The 14741-nt window shown below is 48.3% G+C and overlaps 5 protein-coding genes across 5 annotated transcripts; 3 read left to right on the plus strand and 2 right to left on the minus strand.

Moving 5' to 3' along the window:
- Positions 1–1540: 1540 nt before the first annotated feature.
- F5B22DRAFT_333217 (ribosome biogenesis protein Nop16) lies at positions 1541–2762 on the plus strand. Its single transcript, XM_047970824.1, has 2 exons — positions 1541–1815; positions 1944–2762. The coding sequence occupies exons 1-2, from the start codon at positions 1697–1699 to the stop codon at positions 2509–2511; spliced, it is 687 nt and encodes a 228-aa protein (XP_047834674.1). The 5' UTR covers positions 1541–1696; the 3' UTR covers positions 2512–2762.
- F5B22DRAFT_333223 (uncharacterized protein) lies at positions 2525–4241 on the minus strand. The gene is made up of 3 exons (XM_047970825.1): positions 3875–4241; positions 3580–3800; positions 2525–3518 (listed from the first exon to the last, which is right to left on the minus strand). Exons 1-3 carry the CDS (start codon positions 4043–4045, stop codon positions 3026–3028), a joined length of 885 nt encoding a protein of 294 aa, XP_047834675.1. The 5' UTR covers positions 4046–4241; the 3' UTR covers positions 2525–3025.
- Positions 4242–5171: 930 nt separating this feature from the next.
- On the plus strand, positions 5172–7844 carry F5B22DRAFT_589410 (major facilitator superfamily domain-containing protein). Its single transcript, XM_047973739.1, has 3 exons — positions 5172–7013; positions 7140–7634; positions 7685–7844. Exons 1-2 carry the CDS (start codon positions 5733–5735, stop codon positions 7521–7523), a joined length of 1665 nt encoding a protein of 554 aa, XP_047834676.1. The 5' UTR covers positions 5172–5732; the 3' UTR covers positions 7524–7634; positions 7685–7844.
- F5B22DRAFT_589416 (nuclease-like protein) lies at positions 7822–11905 on the minus strand. Its single transcript, XM_047973740.1, has 6 exons — positions 11525–11905; positions 10906–10942; positions 10520–10854; positions 10367–10464; positions 8882–10320; positions 7822–8814 (listed from the first exon to the last, which is right to left on the minus strand). Exons 1-6 carry the CDS (start codon positions 11529–11531, stop codon positions 8532–8534), a joined length of 2199 nt encoding a protein of 732 aa, XP_047834677.1. The 5' UTR covers positions 11532–11905; the 3' UTR covers positions 7822–8531.
- Positions 11906–12587: 682 nt separating this feature from the next.
- F5B22DRAFT_333367 (uncharacterized protein) lies at positions 12588–14540 on the plus strand. Its single transcript, XM_047970826.1, has 6 exons — positions 12588–12764; positions 12837–13138; positions 13249–13362; positions 13426–13442; positions 13506–14374; positions 14426–14540. Exons 2-5 carry the CDS (start codon positions 12965–12967, stop codon positions 14290–14292), a joined length of 1092 nt encoding a protein of 363 aa, XP_047834678.1. The 5' UTR covers positions 12588–12764; positions 12837–12964; the 3' UTR covers positions 14293–14374; positions 14426–14540.
- The last annotated feature ends 201 nt before the right edge of the window (positions 14541–14741 follow it).

Here is a 14741-nt window from a genome sequence, read left to right on the forward strand (position 1 = left end):
ATCTTGATACGTCGATAAGTTGACATCAATGAATCTCAAAGATATGGTACAATCGTATGGGCACAATCTGGTGTGCGGTTGCTATTGCGCCATGCCCGAATGACTCCCTCGATATGGAATATTCTCACTTTTAATGATGCTAAGGACGCTTCAAAGCAAAATATCCGTGGCTTGGACTAGGCGGCAAGTAACTGGTATCGTTTCTGCCTTGCCTCCTGCTGACGTGCACTGAGAATGGACAGAATGATCGTCGAGGTCTAGGCCGGCCCCCTGACTGTCTTACACCTAAATTTCCTATCTAACGCATCTGATCTGCACGCAGCTGGTTAGGGAGCCCCGTGGAATATTCGTCGTTCCGAGCATCCCACTACAACATTGTTAACAGTCGACGTGTGAGCCTCGTGGCGGGTTGGTGTATCAAGAGTAGGATCGTCGATACATATCATATTGAAACGTAGCCTGATGAAGACAAGAGGTAGTATATCGACAGACGGCAGAAATAACGGCACGTTGCCTATGTCGACTGCCAAACTGTAAAGCTGGGGGTGGCACTGGCGCGTTAAAACACTTGCGGGATGGTTACTTAAGTAGACGGCGAAGGAAGTAACGTAGCTAGAATCTGAATCGGATCTCTGTAGACAACCTATGTCTTGAAGTGCACTGAGATCGGTCGGCTCCGTCTCGGCGAGATAATCCATAACAGGTTTGGGTCGAAGCTCCCAGTGCATACTTCCCTTGAATGAAAGGCATGTCTGCCATGTGCATCGAGCACTTAAATCACCATCGAGAATCGTTAAGCGCAAAATGTGCTGAACAGCGGTTCTGTTCGCAGGGGAGATCAATAGTATATAGCGTGTCGATTCCATACAGTAAGATCTAAGGGATACGCTTCGCGTAAAGCTAAACCGGTAATAATCTTGGGAACAGCGATAGCATTCCAGGAGATCTTGCACAGACCTGTGTAGGTCCTTGCGTGCAAAGCCAAAAGCCTACCACAATCTCAACTCGTACCTATGTAAGGCCGTAGTTGGTAGCACATGCCTTTCCCACGTCTTGAATCCTGCCAGTTGAGTGACGACTGCGGCGTAAAGAGACCCAGGAAGTCAGAGTAACATGTCGCCCTGACTGTGAGAATTTTCCATCGTTAGCATTACAGTTTAGCCTATGAACTGGAACTTGACGAAGCTTCTGTGATCATTAGTTCGACTGGAACTCTGTAATGAATGAATGCACCAGTTGCAAGAAAGCAGGTTGGCAATCTTTCACCGCACAGCAGCGAGAATTCTGCCCCTTCGATGGGTGGCTGATGCATATAACTTTGATAAATTGTCGACAAGCATCATATCATGGAATTAACTGACTTTAGGCCTGGACGGTGTAATGAAGCTAGGAATCTCGTGCCATTTAATCGGGTTGAGAGTAGAGACTTGAGAACCTAAGCTACATAATGTAGGTACTTAAGTACTAGGTACTATATTCTCAGCAACACTAGGCGATAAGATAAGGTCGTTATCTTAATCTTTCCCAAAATTTTGGGTATGTATCTGCTACGATAATAGCTCGAGAGTCAAGCAGAGAATAAATACTTGGACACAAAGCGGCAATCGAATTATTAATAATTTTTGACGCCCGCGGCTAATCTAATAATATAAATTCCCTATTTTGAAGAAAGAGGAGCCGCACAGATTCCTCCACGATGGGCCGCGAACTTCAGAAGCGCAAGAGGCGCTCGTCCCGCCCCGCCACCCGACAACCCTCCTCGACAAGACCCAAGCTGATGAACCCGCTGGGGAACAGCATCATAGCCCGAAACTGGTACGCCCATTCTACCTGCCATTCATATACAGTAGACCGACGATTCAAGAGCTTTATAACGATCTACTCGAGTCACATGCCCACAAACTGGAGAGAAAACCAACTAACACGTACTCCCAAACCTCCAGGAACAAAAAAGAAACAACAACACAGAACTATCGCCGATTGGGCCTCGTGTCCCGTCTGCGCGCACCTACAGGCGGCATAGAGCCAAAACATCGATCCAGCACCAGCAGCACATCCACATCGAAGACCACGACACCCACAAACCCCTTCGCGATTAACGGCGCAACATCAGCGGCAGCAGAAGTAGAAGTAGAGCGGGATGCCGACGGGAAGATCATCCGCGTGATCAGCAAAGAGCGCAAGCGGGCCAACCCACTAAACGACCCCCTGGTAGAACTAGACACGGATTCCGAGGCCGGGTCTGACGACGGAGAGGACGCCGAGGAGTGGGGCGGGTTCGAGGGCGAGCAGAACGAGATCGTCCGACAGCTCGAGGAGGAGGCCAACCGACCGGTGGAGAAGAAGCCGCGGACGGTGAGTGCGCGCGAGGCCGAGTGGTTGCAGGCGCTCGTAGACCGTCACGGTGACGACACGACGGCTATGGCGCGCGATCAGAAGTTGAATTCTATGCAGCAGACTGCGGCGGACATAGCGAAAAGGATCCGGAAATGGAAAGGGAACTCGAAGTAATTTAAACCAGTCTACGCGCACTAGTAAAGGGGCATCATTCGAGTTTAACGCATTGGGTGGGCGTCGGGGCGTTCAAAGAGGCTTCTTTTTTTCAAATTCAAACAATCCAAGTTCAGCGAGCCACAGATACTATTCTACATCTTATTGGTCGTATTTGTGCTCTTCGCACACACGATGTGACTGACTTCATTCAGTCTCTAATATCCTTGTGCGCACTGACCGGGTCCCACAAGTCGTGATTCATAAAGTGTCTGAGTCGATATACCCCGTGGTGCAAATGCCGATCTTCCCATATAAAGGGGACGAGACTCCTCTGGTATCTTCCGAGTCATAAGGAGCAACACATCCGGAACACCAGCCGATACCGATGACAATCAATACACAAAATTAGACACCCAATAGCTATCCTCGCCTATCCCGACTCATCAAACACCAAGCATGTATATGCATACAGTTGGACCAGCCGCCCGTGTTTTAGTCAAAAGCGCTAAACATCCTCGATCAAATCAAGAGCTTAATGCAAAGTTCTGTCGTAGTTTGCCGTAGGGAATTGGACAGGACGTCCATCATCGTAGTCGTCAGCGGCGGGAGGAGCGTATATTTGGGGTCCGGTATGGGTGGCATAGGCGTTAGAGAACGGGTCAGGATGCGGTGAGACTGAGCCGTGAGTTCGGTAGCTATTATCAAATGGATTCTCATGTGGTGCTGGAGATGAGGTGTGGTGCGGCGTATACGACGTTTCGGTCTCATAGTTGGGACGTGAGCCAAGGGAGCCGAACGCATCAGGATCGTAGGGCCGGCTGGAATGATCATCGTGGTCGTCATGATGGTCATCCATGTTGATTGGCGCGTATGCCTCCTCGTCGTGTGGTGCCATGGAAAACGCAGCTTTGTCCGGATCAATATTCTGATGACTACCCATCTTTTCATAACCGGGTAGATCGCCGTTCTGTTGGTAATACCGCAATGTGTACGTGCTGACCAGGGTAGATAAAATCCAGGCGAAACTGCGCAAGATGTTAGTCTCAGAGTGTTCTCGTGACCTCTTTGCTAAAGTGATGTGCTCACGTCTCGAAAAAGGCGATACCAACTACGGCCTTGCTAACCTTGCAAGCTTTCCCACATGAGTTGGCGGTGTTGTATGCAGCTTGGCTGGCAAATGCTGACAGCCAGAAGATAGTAAAAATCGCGTCTACCACAAGCATGACATTCGCGTTTGCTGCTCTTCGTGTCCGTTCATACCTGGGCGCCAACGCTAGATATACCCATGCGGGAATGGACAGAAAACACTATGAGATTCAACCTTTCCGTTAGCGACGAAACATTGCAAGCATGCATCAAGGATCGTCATAGCCCTACTCACCAGTCCAAATGGCCACCCGTTGTTACCATTGAGCTTCGAGTCTTCAGCCCTAAAGACGATGATCTCGAGGATGAATATTACTAAAGCCAGCACGACTTGGGCGGCATGGAGGCCCAACTTGATGTTGGGGACATTGTCTGGATTGAGGTTCAGCCTTTCAGATAATGCCATGGTGCCGGACGCTAAGCTATGCGGTTGACTAGAGCCGTATTCGGTGCGTCTCGACTTTTGACAGATGCGCCAGAGATGGCGAGCTGAGAAATAGGCGCGGTCGCAGTATGCGCGGTTGACGTCTGGCGGTAACTTTCCAAAGGCAGATAGATTTCGTTTATTTCATGTATCGCAACCTGCGCCTCGGGTGTTATATGGAGAGAGAGATATGTATTTATCGTCGTTCGTCGCCGTAAAGTGAGGACGTTAAAAAGAAGCGAGAGAAAACGTCGACGCGATAGGAACAGACTCTGAAGTTGGCAATGGCAAAAGCTGAAACAGAGACCGAGGAAGAGTCGATGAGGTGTTCAAGACGAAGATGACTGACTGGTCTGTTATTTGATAGCCTGAAAATGGGGGACCAAGGCTTGGGAGCGGATAGCGGTTGGCTTAGCTGGGCTGAACACGCGTACACTAACGGTCGCACGGTTGCTGGTTCAAAAGCCTGTCATTTTAGCGACGCGCTTACTGCGGCGAGTTTGCCTGGCGCCGTCTTCAGCCTCGTTGTGTTATTTCGACGGTGGCCTGCCGAGCGATTCTTCGGACACAGCCATCACAAAACACCGCTAATCAGCACTAAGCCACGGTAATCTGGGCCACTATCAAGAGGTACCAACCAATACTGTCTTACTAGTGACCTCAAGCTGAACTGGCTGAACAGCTATGTACTTTAGATAGGTCTTAGTCTATAAATATACACAGCCTGCAATATCACTCAGCGTACCTAGGTAGAAGGGAAAATATGTTAATAATAAGCAACGTCTTCTCTGACTTGGGTATTCTGTGTCCCGAGTTAAATCGCGTCTTTGCTTAAGCTGCTCGACCCTCTCGACTAGGCAGAAATGGTATCTTGCAATACCTACAGTAGGTAGGTACTTACAGTAGGTACTTACCTAGCCACTAAAAACCACCCCACTCGTATATATCCCCTTGCCAACGGTGCCTTAGTGACGTACCTATATAATGGTCGACCTGCTGTGTAATGACGCAAGGCGCTGTGGCTTGCCAATTCCCACTGATTACATAGGTAGTACTCCTCTCTAGCCACATCCGATACTTTGCAGACGAGAGAGATCTACTGTACCTACAAGCAGATACCTACGATTGAGAGAATCCAAAGTGGATGAGACTAGGTAACCTTGGGTTCTGCTTGGGTTGGTCATCATTCTTGCAGCACCCCAAGTTAGACTCAAGTGTAGACTACTATACAGTAGAATATGGCATGTAGGTGCATTGTCAAACAAAGCCCACAGATCGCCGGCTGTTGTCATGACAGTTGTCGTGGCGGCAGCCCATGAGACTCATTTATGCTGCAAAGAGGCACACGGCTACCTGCAGCAACACCATTCCTCATTCTATCTATCCAGGTATCTCCTCTTTCAGCCGATAATCTCCCGACCTCTAGCGTTGTGCAAATCCAAAGCTGTTTGTCTGCTGTTATCTACATAGTAAGCTCGCCGTGACATGCCGTAGATCGCTCAAACGCCTGACTGCCGAGCTGAATGACTCACGCCTCACCACGCCTCCTATAGGGGTCTACGGTTGGAAAACCTAGGTGAGCTATCGCCGATCAACAGATTATCCTCACCGCGTTCCCGTCGCTACTAGTTCCAAACCCCATACGATCAATTGTCATATTTCTGAAGACATGGCAGACAATTCTCAGAACGGGCTGTCTGCCGCTAATGAGCGGACGCCGTTGCTGTCTAGTGATGGTTCGGACCAGAACAGCCCTCCGGTCGACAGCGAGCAGCAACCCGGCGATTCCGGCAATGACGGAGAGCAGACTATCATTGCGGAAGAAGTCAAGGGTCTTAAACTGTGGACTATCCTCGCCACTTGTTGGTTTGGGGTGTTTTTTGGAGCCATCGACGCCAGCATCATCGCCACACTCTCTGCTCCCATTTCCAGCGAGTTTCAGTCTCTGAGTCTCCTGCCGTGGCTGGCAACCGCCTACCTCATCTCCAATGCTGCCTGCCAGCCCATCTCCGGCCGGCTGACGGACATCTTCGGCCGGGGTCCGGGCTTGGTGTTCAGCAATATATTCTTTGCTGCCGGAAACCTCATCTGCGGCCTCGCCCCGAATGCTAACATCATGATACTCGGCCGTGTCGTGGCGGGTATAGGTGGCGGTGGATTGATGACGATCAGCACATTTGTCGGCACCGATCTCGTACCCCTGAGGAATCGTGGGATCATCCAAGGAATCGGAAACATCTGCTATGGCGCGGGGGCAATGTTGGGGGGTGTCTTTGGTGGTCTCATCAACGATAACTCGCGCTGGGGCTGGCGTCTCGCGTTTCTCATCCAGGTCCCTCCAGTCATTGTCTCTGCTGGGTTGGTGGGTTACCTCCTTCGAATTCCTCCAAAGGTTTCCGGGAAGTCATACCTCGCTCGTATTGATTTTACTGGGGCACTATCTCTCGTGACCTTTTTGGTCCTTCTCCTATTGGGACTAAACGCCGGCGGGAATCTCGTTCCATGGCTTCATCCCCTCCCTCTTACGACCTTGCCTCTGTCTTTAGCAGCACTGGTATTTTTCGTCATCTGGGAATATCGCGCCGCACAACCGATCATCCCCATTCGCCTCCTATTCGACAGAACGGTGTTCGCAGCATGTATAACCAATTTGTTATGCTGCATGGTCCAATTTCAATCTCTATTCTACATCCCGCTCTATCTGCAAACTCACGGTGTCAGTGCAGCCCGTGCTGGACTGGTTCTTCTATTTTCACCGCTCGGCATATGTATATCTTCAGTTAGCGCAGGATTTATCATGAAGAAAACTGGACGGTATATCGCTTTGGGCATATTCGCAGTTTCCTTGCAACTTATTGCTGCTATCATCTTGACTACCCTTCGCCAAGATTCCCCCATCTGGCCTTTGAGGATTGTCTTCTTTCTGCTTGGTGCTGGACAAGGAGGCATGGTTAGTTCCCTGGAGTCTCTTATTCCCCCCTTAACCGTTTCGGGTCTCATCACTCCTGCGTCCTCCCGAAACATGCGCTGGACCCTTTTCCTGTCTAGCAATTACTAACTCCCGCGTGTGTAATAGTTGACAGTGACGCTGCTCGCGTGCCTTGCGGCTATTGATCATTCTAATCAGGCGACGATAACGTCGGCGACGTACGCTTTCCGATCCGTTGGTAGTACCGTTGGTGTAACGATCGGTTCAGCTATCTACCAGAATGTGCTCAAGGAGAAGTTATGGGAACGTTTTGGGGATCTACCCGGCGCGGCGGAAGAGATTAAGCGCATCAGGGATGATATAGATGAGCTGAAGCATCTCCCTGAGGGCTGGCACGATGGCGTCGCCGCTTCACTCCAAGAAGCCTTCCAGAGCGTGTGGTTTACACTTGTTGGATTGGCTGCGATAGCGGTGGTTACTGTGTCTCTCATGAAGCAGCATAAGCTACATTCAACCCTGGCAAGGAAGTAAGCTGAAAAAAATTTCTTTAACACAGAATTTTAATGACGAGGCGCGAGCTTGTTACGCTCTTGATGATATTGTAAAGCACACAACTTCTATGTGGTGGGGCTAGCTACTTCAGTAAGTACACACTATATCATATCATCAGACGCGTAATTAACTTTATATTGCCTTTTACTTGTGCTTTAGTAGTAGCGAATTTAGCTCTCCAGAATAAACCGAAGTGATGTCCATCAATCAAGCAAGGAATGAAAAGGGACAGCTACTTTCAATAGTCAAATAACGAATGCATAATTAAGATAAACCCTACCTAGTAGACTGTTCGAGTGTTACATTGTTGGCCACCCCACGTTTTATATAAGTGTTGGGCACTTCGAACGCAACACCCCGCGAATTGTCGTGTGATAAGACTCGATTTAACGTGTAGCCGTGATAAATAGATGGAACTAACGGACACACATACGCTAATACCACCAGCTAGAAGGTGTTAGGTGCTTTACATTTTGCCCTGGTAGGTATGTCCAAGTGAAATGGTACTTATATATTGACAAAAGCAGACGCCTCCCAAGTGCTTCAGTCCTTGCTTGGTGGCACGCATTTCGTAGTTACATCTCGTTCGCTTCATCAGACTACTATTCTATCTTGACTAGACGACGTAGTTACGTGTATAGAATAAACAGCCTACTATGTCTCCTAATCGCCCCATCCTGAGTCGCTCGCCATTATCACCACCACTAGATTCTGCTTTGATAGTGCTTGCAGGCTCTCTTCCTCTTACTTGGCCCTGCCCTGCAGTAAGTGGTCCAATACACATGGTAGTAGACATATAGTACTGTAGTGTCAAAGAGGAAATCTACGCGCACGTTAAAGATAGCATACCACATGCACGGGCGCCAATTTCCACAGCCCGATTAAACGGCACATCGACTCACTGCTTTTTACCTTGGCCTTGCACTTAGTAGAGGTACAGTTAGAATCTGCCGTACTCATTGCCATTCATCCAAGGAAATAGCTGTGTTATCGGCGGAGTTGGAGATAGACAGCAGCCTTGTCCCACACACTAATGTCACCATTGGGCAACTCAGTTGTAAGAGTTTTGACTCCTGCGTGGAGAGCGTTGAAGAAATCGCAGGCAATATCTAAATCTTCGTAGAAGTTCGTTGCATAAGGCACAAATTTGCCTGGGAAGTCTGCCTTCTTCGCAGCTTTCTGTTCTGCGGACTCGTTTGGATGGACGTCGTCCAGAAACGTCTTCACAGCGATTCCGAGCGCGACGTCTGTATCCGTCAAGAATGGCAGGCTAAAGACAATCACATTAGTACCAAAACATAATGGAATATCGCAATTTCATCTGAGGATAGACTCACCTCTGTCCAATTTGAAGATAGTCCTCTCGCTCACGCTCGGCCTGCGCATGTAGGAACAATGATGCCACAATCGCTTCAAATAGGTCGCGACACGACTCACGAACGGACGAGCTGAGAGAACGGAAGCACAGAAAGTTTTTACTCAGAGGACCGGTGTAGCCATTGGCCTGATGGCGTAGTTTCAACAGAATTGTACAGCGACTGATAAGCAGAAGGCTTGCTTTATCATCATCGCTACCAGTCATCGGTAATCCATTCAGTTCTGGGTGTTGATTACGTGTGTTCAACAGATCAAGCCGAAGTAATTCATATGCAAGGAGAACCGCTTCAAACAGGCCAGGAACAGTGGAATGCTTCGAAACTGTTGGCTTCAGCGCCTCAAGTGACTTGGCCAGTGCTTCGCCCCAAGATGTGAGTTGATGGTTCTCGTTAACGTAGCCCCGCAGGTGCAAGTACCTCCAGAGTGTGTTGGATAAGATCAGTTCACGAGAGGCGATGTTTTTGATCTTCGCTTTGGTGATTGTGGACTTGGCGAAATCAGGATTCTTCAAAGCCAGCACCTCAAACAGAACGCTTCCATGCTTGGCGTTAGGGAAATGTTGCTTCACAGTAGTTTCCTTGACATCCCAAGTATGTACTTGTTGAATAGCCTTTACAGCCTGAGGATCCTGCGGGCGGTATTCAATCTTGTGGGAGTACTTCTCATCATACCAAAGTCTGATATTGATGGGTTTAAATTGGATACCCCTATTCATACGTGACAACACAAGGAAAATGGCAAGCAGCCTGAGGTTCATCAGCTGATCAGTTACCAAGTGTCGATATTCCACTGGACTGACTCCGTCAAGAGTCGGGAAAACGACTATCTGACCATGGGAAATCCAGCTCGGGAGACGCGCTCCAATAAGACCACGGTCAAGATAATGATAAAGCTCTTCTGGTAGCCGATACCCCAAGTATTCCCAGTTGTCGTGGGTCAGAGTCTCATAATTATAAACTTTGATCTCGCCGGTCTCGTCGATAAAGACGAAGTGGTCGACACTCATTCTAGCTCTTCGGTACTTCTGTAGCCAATTCGGATCTCTTTTGCTCAGTATATCATTGAAGGAATTGCAAGCATTTGTGACAGATTTCTCTGCAGTTCTTAAGAGATTGACTGCGTCTTGCACAGTCGAAGGCTGGCGAGGGGTGATGCTTGGTTCTTTGAGAGGAGGGAAGCTAGGTAAAAAAGACGTTCCTGTCATGAGAACCGCGTCTATGAACATTGGTTCAGTCACACCCAAATTCTTAATGATGGCCTTCTTCTGAATCCCAGTAAAAGTTCGGTTTTCCCAGTCAATGTAACGGATTACGAGGTCTTGAATGGGATATAATAGAAGCTCTTGAGAACCCATGATAGCAGAGCATTGATCAGAGTCAATCATGTTAAGAAAGGCAATCTTGAGACGGTCAGTAGCTACATGGTTTGAAGGGGTGAACTCTTACTTGTGCAGCTGCGTTGACAGGTGCTACTTTGAAATATAGCCCACGACGGTGTAATATACCCTGGAGAAGGGGATACAAGTTCTGCACATGATATGCTCCTAAGCTATGTCAGCTTAAGTTTCACTTTGATGGTACGTCTGGTGAGTGGCTTGCCCTTATTGGCGCCGAATGCCGATACGGCCTCGTTGGCCTGACTCTGAAAGTACAAGCTCCAGGCTTCATCTGTTCCTGCAATGGCCCTAATACCTCGTTGGATCGCAATTTCGTCGGATCCCACGACAGATTGCCCGTTGAATATGAAGAAAGGAGTGGCTTTGTGCGCTTTCCAGCTGTCTAGATCACTCTCAATATGGGACTGGATGCCAGTCAAGCCGCCTAGCGCTGGCAGCAGTGGCTCTTGGTAGGGCGCATTGGCAAGGAAAAGTTGCAGATAGTAAGATGCATCGACAGCAATGGTGGTATCCTCAAGCTCAGAGACGGGGGCGGTCCTAGCACAATCAGTATTCTACTGGTAGATGAAGTGTTGCCATTATAAATACCCTACTTGATCATTGATCCAATGATCTTCGAAAGAAGCTAGGAGATTTCATTAGCGCAACTATCCTTCACAGTACACTTGAATTTTGTGCAGCTGAGCGAGTAGTCGATATGATATTGCGGCGAGCATGGGTTGCCAAGTGGTCATGTGGCTCCAGATAGCATGCCAGCAAGCGACTCGCTCCGTTGCCTTGCGCTTCGATGAAAACGTTCGGGTCTCCAAATCCAAACGTTGAATTGGCTTGCGATCCTTACGAAGCCCAACTTTTTTGGTGTCTTTTTGCTTTCTCGAGTGCCTTTCAAGACGGGTTCGTAGTTTGTTTTGGCCAGCATATTACTCGCAGCAAATAGGCATCCCATTTACTTGTACAGAGTTGCGGATATTGTAGCGAGGACGATATGGTAGCTGTCGTGAGGCGGGAAGGGACGGATGCGGTCTTGCTCGTTTACTCGACATTTGGGCCAGGTCATATCTTAAGGAAACCTGGCGTGGCAACTGTGGTATGCGCGCGTGTATTGTGGACACGAAATTTGGACCAGCTATTGTATGGACATACCATTATACCATTGGGTGTGTGGTAAGGAAAATGCATTTGGAAGAGAGAACGCCCTGAGACTTACTCGGCATTGTTTAGATTCCGGGAGGCCGACCGAAGCTGTAGAAGCTTCAGTCAAAAGGAGGAACGAGCTCGAGTGTCTCACGCTGGCCGACAGAGACAGAGTATTTATCGCAGCCCCGTCTAGGAACGTTCGTGCAACGAAATCAAAACGAAGGGCTTGAGCGATCGCTACCGCTGCAATTGGAGGACGCTGGACGTTTTGGAAGGGTGGTAATAGGCTGTGAAAGAATGACAAGAAAAAGAGGACGCAAAGGGGGGGAAAGTGAGGAGGATGCCTTGTTCAAATAGGGCAAACAGAAGGTATCACGCGGTTGGGCGGATTCAGAGCGTTGGGGGTGGACAGATGTTGAGCCTCGTAACTGATTATTGTGTGTTTCCTTGCGGCAGCCCATTGGAAAATGATCTAGATGCAAGGCACCTACATACCTACCTTGTAGGTAGGTATTGCCTCCTAAGGAGGTACACAGAAGGTACCTGGCAGGTACCTACCTCAGCTGCCTAGTCTACCTACCCTACATACATTATGTAGGTAGGTAGGTACATAGTGGAGGTGTTTCTACTGTACACAGATCCATTACAGTACCTACCGTAACAGCGACCATGCCTGGTCCTGTCCCCTAGTGGGAAGTGCAAGGGATAAATACCTATACCTGGAGGACTATACCTACCTTGTGTACCACCAACAACATCAAAATAGCAACATGTTGGAACAAGCTGTTCTCAAAAGTAATCATAGTTCTTTGGTCTGTAGGCGTAGCTGGATACATATGATTACCGAGATGCTGCAGTATCTATTGAGAATACCTATAAACTAACTAGGTACATTCAGTGGTTTGTCTACTCACTTATACCTAAAGTGATGGGTGGCTGTCTGTTACCTAACTGATTCACTTCCAGCAGGCGTGAAGCTACCTAGCCCGGTAGGTAGGTAAGAATGGGTACCTCACTAACAGCTAAAATATAGAAGGCTTCAGCAATAGAACACTACCTAGGTAGGCAAGAGGTAGGTACCTTACTCACCTAAAGCTTCATCTAGCTAATCAACTATCATACTAATGTGCTGTGTAAAAATGAACGCTTATAATTCTTGGTCCTTATGCTTGATTTTCAAACATAGGGAAGGGAAGTGAAAATCACCATGTAGTTACCTTTGCAGAAGTATTTACCTATTACTCCTTTGTTGCTAGGAAGAACAGAGGAGAAAACCAAGAATTCGAAGAATACCTACTGCATCGACACATGTAGGTACTACTTAAGGCTCCCTACCTACCAGACCCCAATGCTCGGTAAACTAAACTCATCCTTATTCGTAGAGACGAGCACGCCTCATCTTGCTCTGCTTGATGTGGATGCGCTTTCGGTCACACGAGCCTTATTCGGAGACCATATCGACTAAAAATATACAGACTGTTGAATTAGACGAGATATAGTACATACAGTCATGGCGAGCGCCGCCTCTATTCCCATCATCGACATTTCCGGAGGCGGGCTGCAAGGAGACTCTACTCACGTAGCCAAACAGCTTGTTGACGCAGCAGCCGAGCATGGTTTCGTATATGTTAGGAATACAGGCCATGACATTTCCTTTGCTCAGATTCAGCGAGCATTCGACATTGTATGTGGAAATGGCTGCCTCTGTCCATGCAAGCCTTTCTCCCCTTTGGCGACTTTCTACGACCAATTATCCTGCTTCATTAACTAATGGCTTCCTGATACAACATCTAGTCGAAAACCCTCTTCCAATCACCGCTGGAGGACAAACAACGATGCACAATAGAGAAAAACAACCAGGGCTGGTCAGGAATGCACACTGAGACGTTAGACCCTAAGACCCAGCCGGTATGTTCCTTTAGTATGCAATGTTATCTTGAATTTCTAATGACCGCTTCTGACGCAACACAGGTAGGAGATTACAAAGAGTGAATCTACCCCCAGAGTCCTGAATGTTGGCTGTCTATCATAAATGCTAACGTCAGCTCTAGAGGTTTCAATTTTGGGGCCTTTGCTGACAGCAAAGCCACCCAACCCATACCGCGAAGCATTGAACCGTATCAAACTGATCTTGCCATTTTCCGAGATTCATGCCACACTCTTTGCCGCAAATTGTTGCTATTATTTGGGATTGGGCTCGGAGTTGACCCGCCAGAGTTCTTTACTGCGGTACATACTCCAGACGAGCCATCAGGGTCCATCTTACGATTCCTCTACTATCCACCCCCAAATGCGACGCCATCAGCACAAGAAGCCGACGTGAGAGCAGGCGCACACTCTGACTATGGCTCGGTGACGCTACTATTTCGACTTAGGGGTCAAGCCGGGTTAGAAATCCTTACACGTACAGGTGGCTGGGCAGCGGTCCCTGTTTGCCCACCCGGAACAGAGGATGATCCCTCACCTCCCATCTTGGTCAACATCGGGGACTTGCTCTCATATTGGACAAACGGACTACTGCGCAGTACTGTTCATAGGGTAACCTTTGCAGGTTCTAAAGCGGAAAATGGTACTAATGCCGTCGAACTCGTGGATGGCGAGTCGACGACAGATCCACGTTACTCTATTGCCTACTTCTGCCATCCCGCCAATGATACACCGCTTGCCGCCATACCAAGCGAGCGTGTGCGCAATTTTCAGAATGGGCTAGCCACTGCCAATGCAGGAAACCCATATGCTGAACGCAAAGTCTTAACCGCAGAAGAGCATTTGAAGATGCGGCTTCGTGAAACGTATCTGCAAATGTATGGCAGCGAAAAACAGAACCAAGAAGCTTAGGCTTAGTTAAAGATGATCTTTAGTTTAAGAAGTTTCTAGTTTATAGTTTGACTACCATCTCTACTCCTCACATTTTGCATTGGTAAGAACACAAAATCACGGCTTCAAAGTAGGTCAATGTCTAACTTCTCAGCACATTCCTCTCGCGGACTCCGAAATTTTTGGTATAGTTTCATCTATCTCGCGCGGATTTCACTTCAACCTTCAATACTATATACGTTTGAAACGAGACTCATGGGTGGTGATCATGTAAGGAAATGGAATGTTTAGGTGCTGAGGCCTGATCAGTCCTTAATATTGCTTCCCCCGTCGATATACACCAAACAATCCCAAGGATCTTGATGCATAAGGCTCCTTGTACATTCTTATGCTAAACAGCCATGGCAGTCATAGGAGAATGCATCTTTGACGAGGCAGCATTTCAACAAGTCACCAATATTTTACTATGG

The sequence above is a fragment of the Xylaria bambusicola genome (genome assembly GCF_022495145.1).
Source record: "Xylaria bambusicola strain CBS 139988 unplaced genomic scaffold F5B22scaffold_4, whole genome shotgun sequence".
Lineage (NCBI taxonomy): Eukaryota > Fungi > Ascomycota > Sordariomycetes > Xylariales > Xylariaceae > Xylaria > Xylaria bambusicola.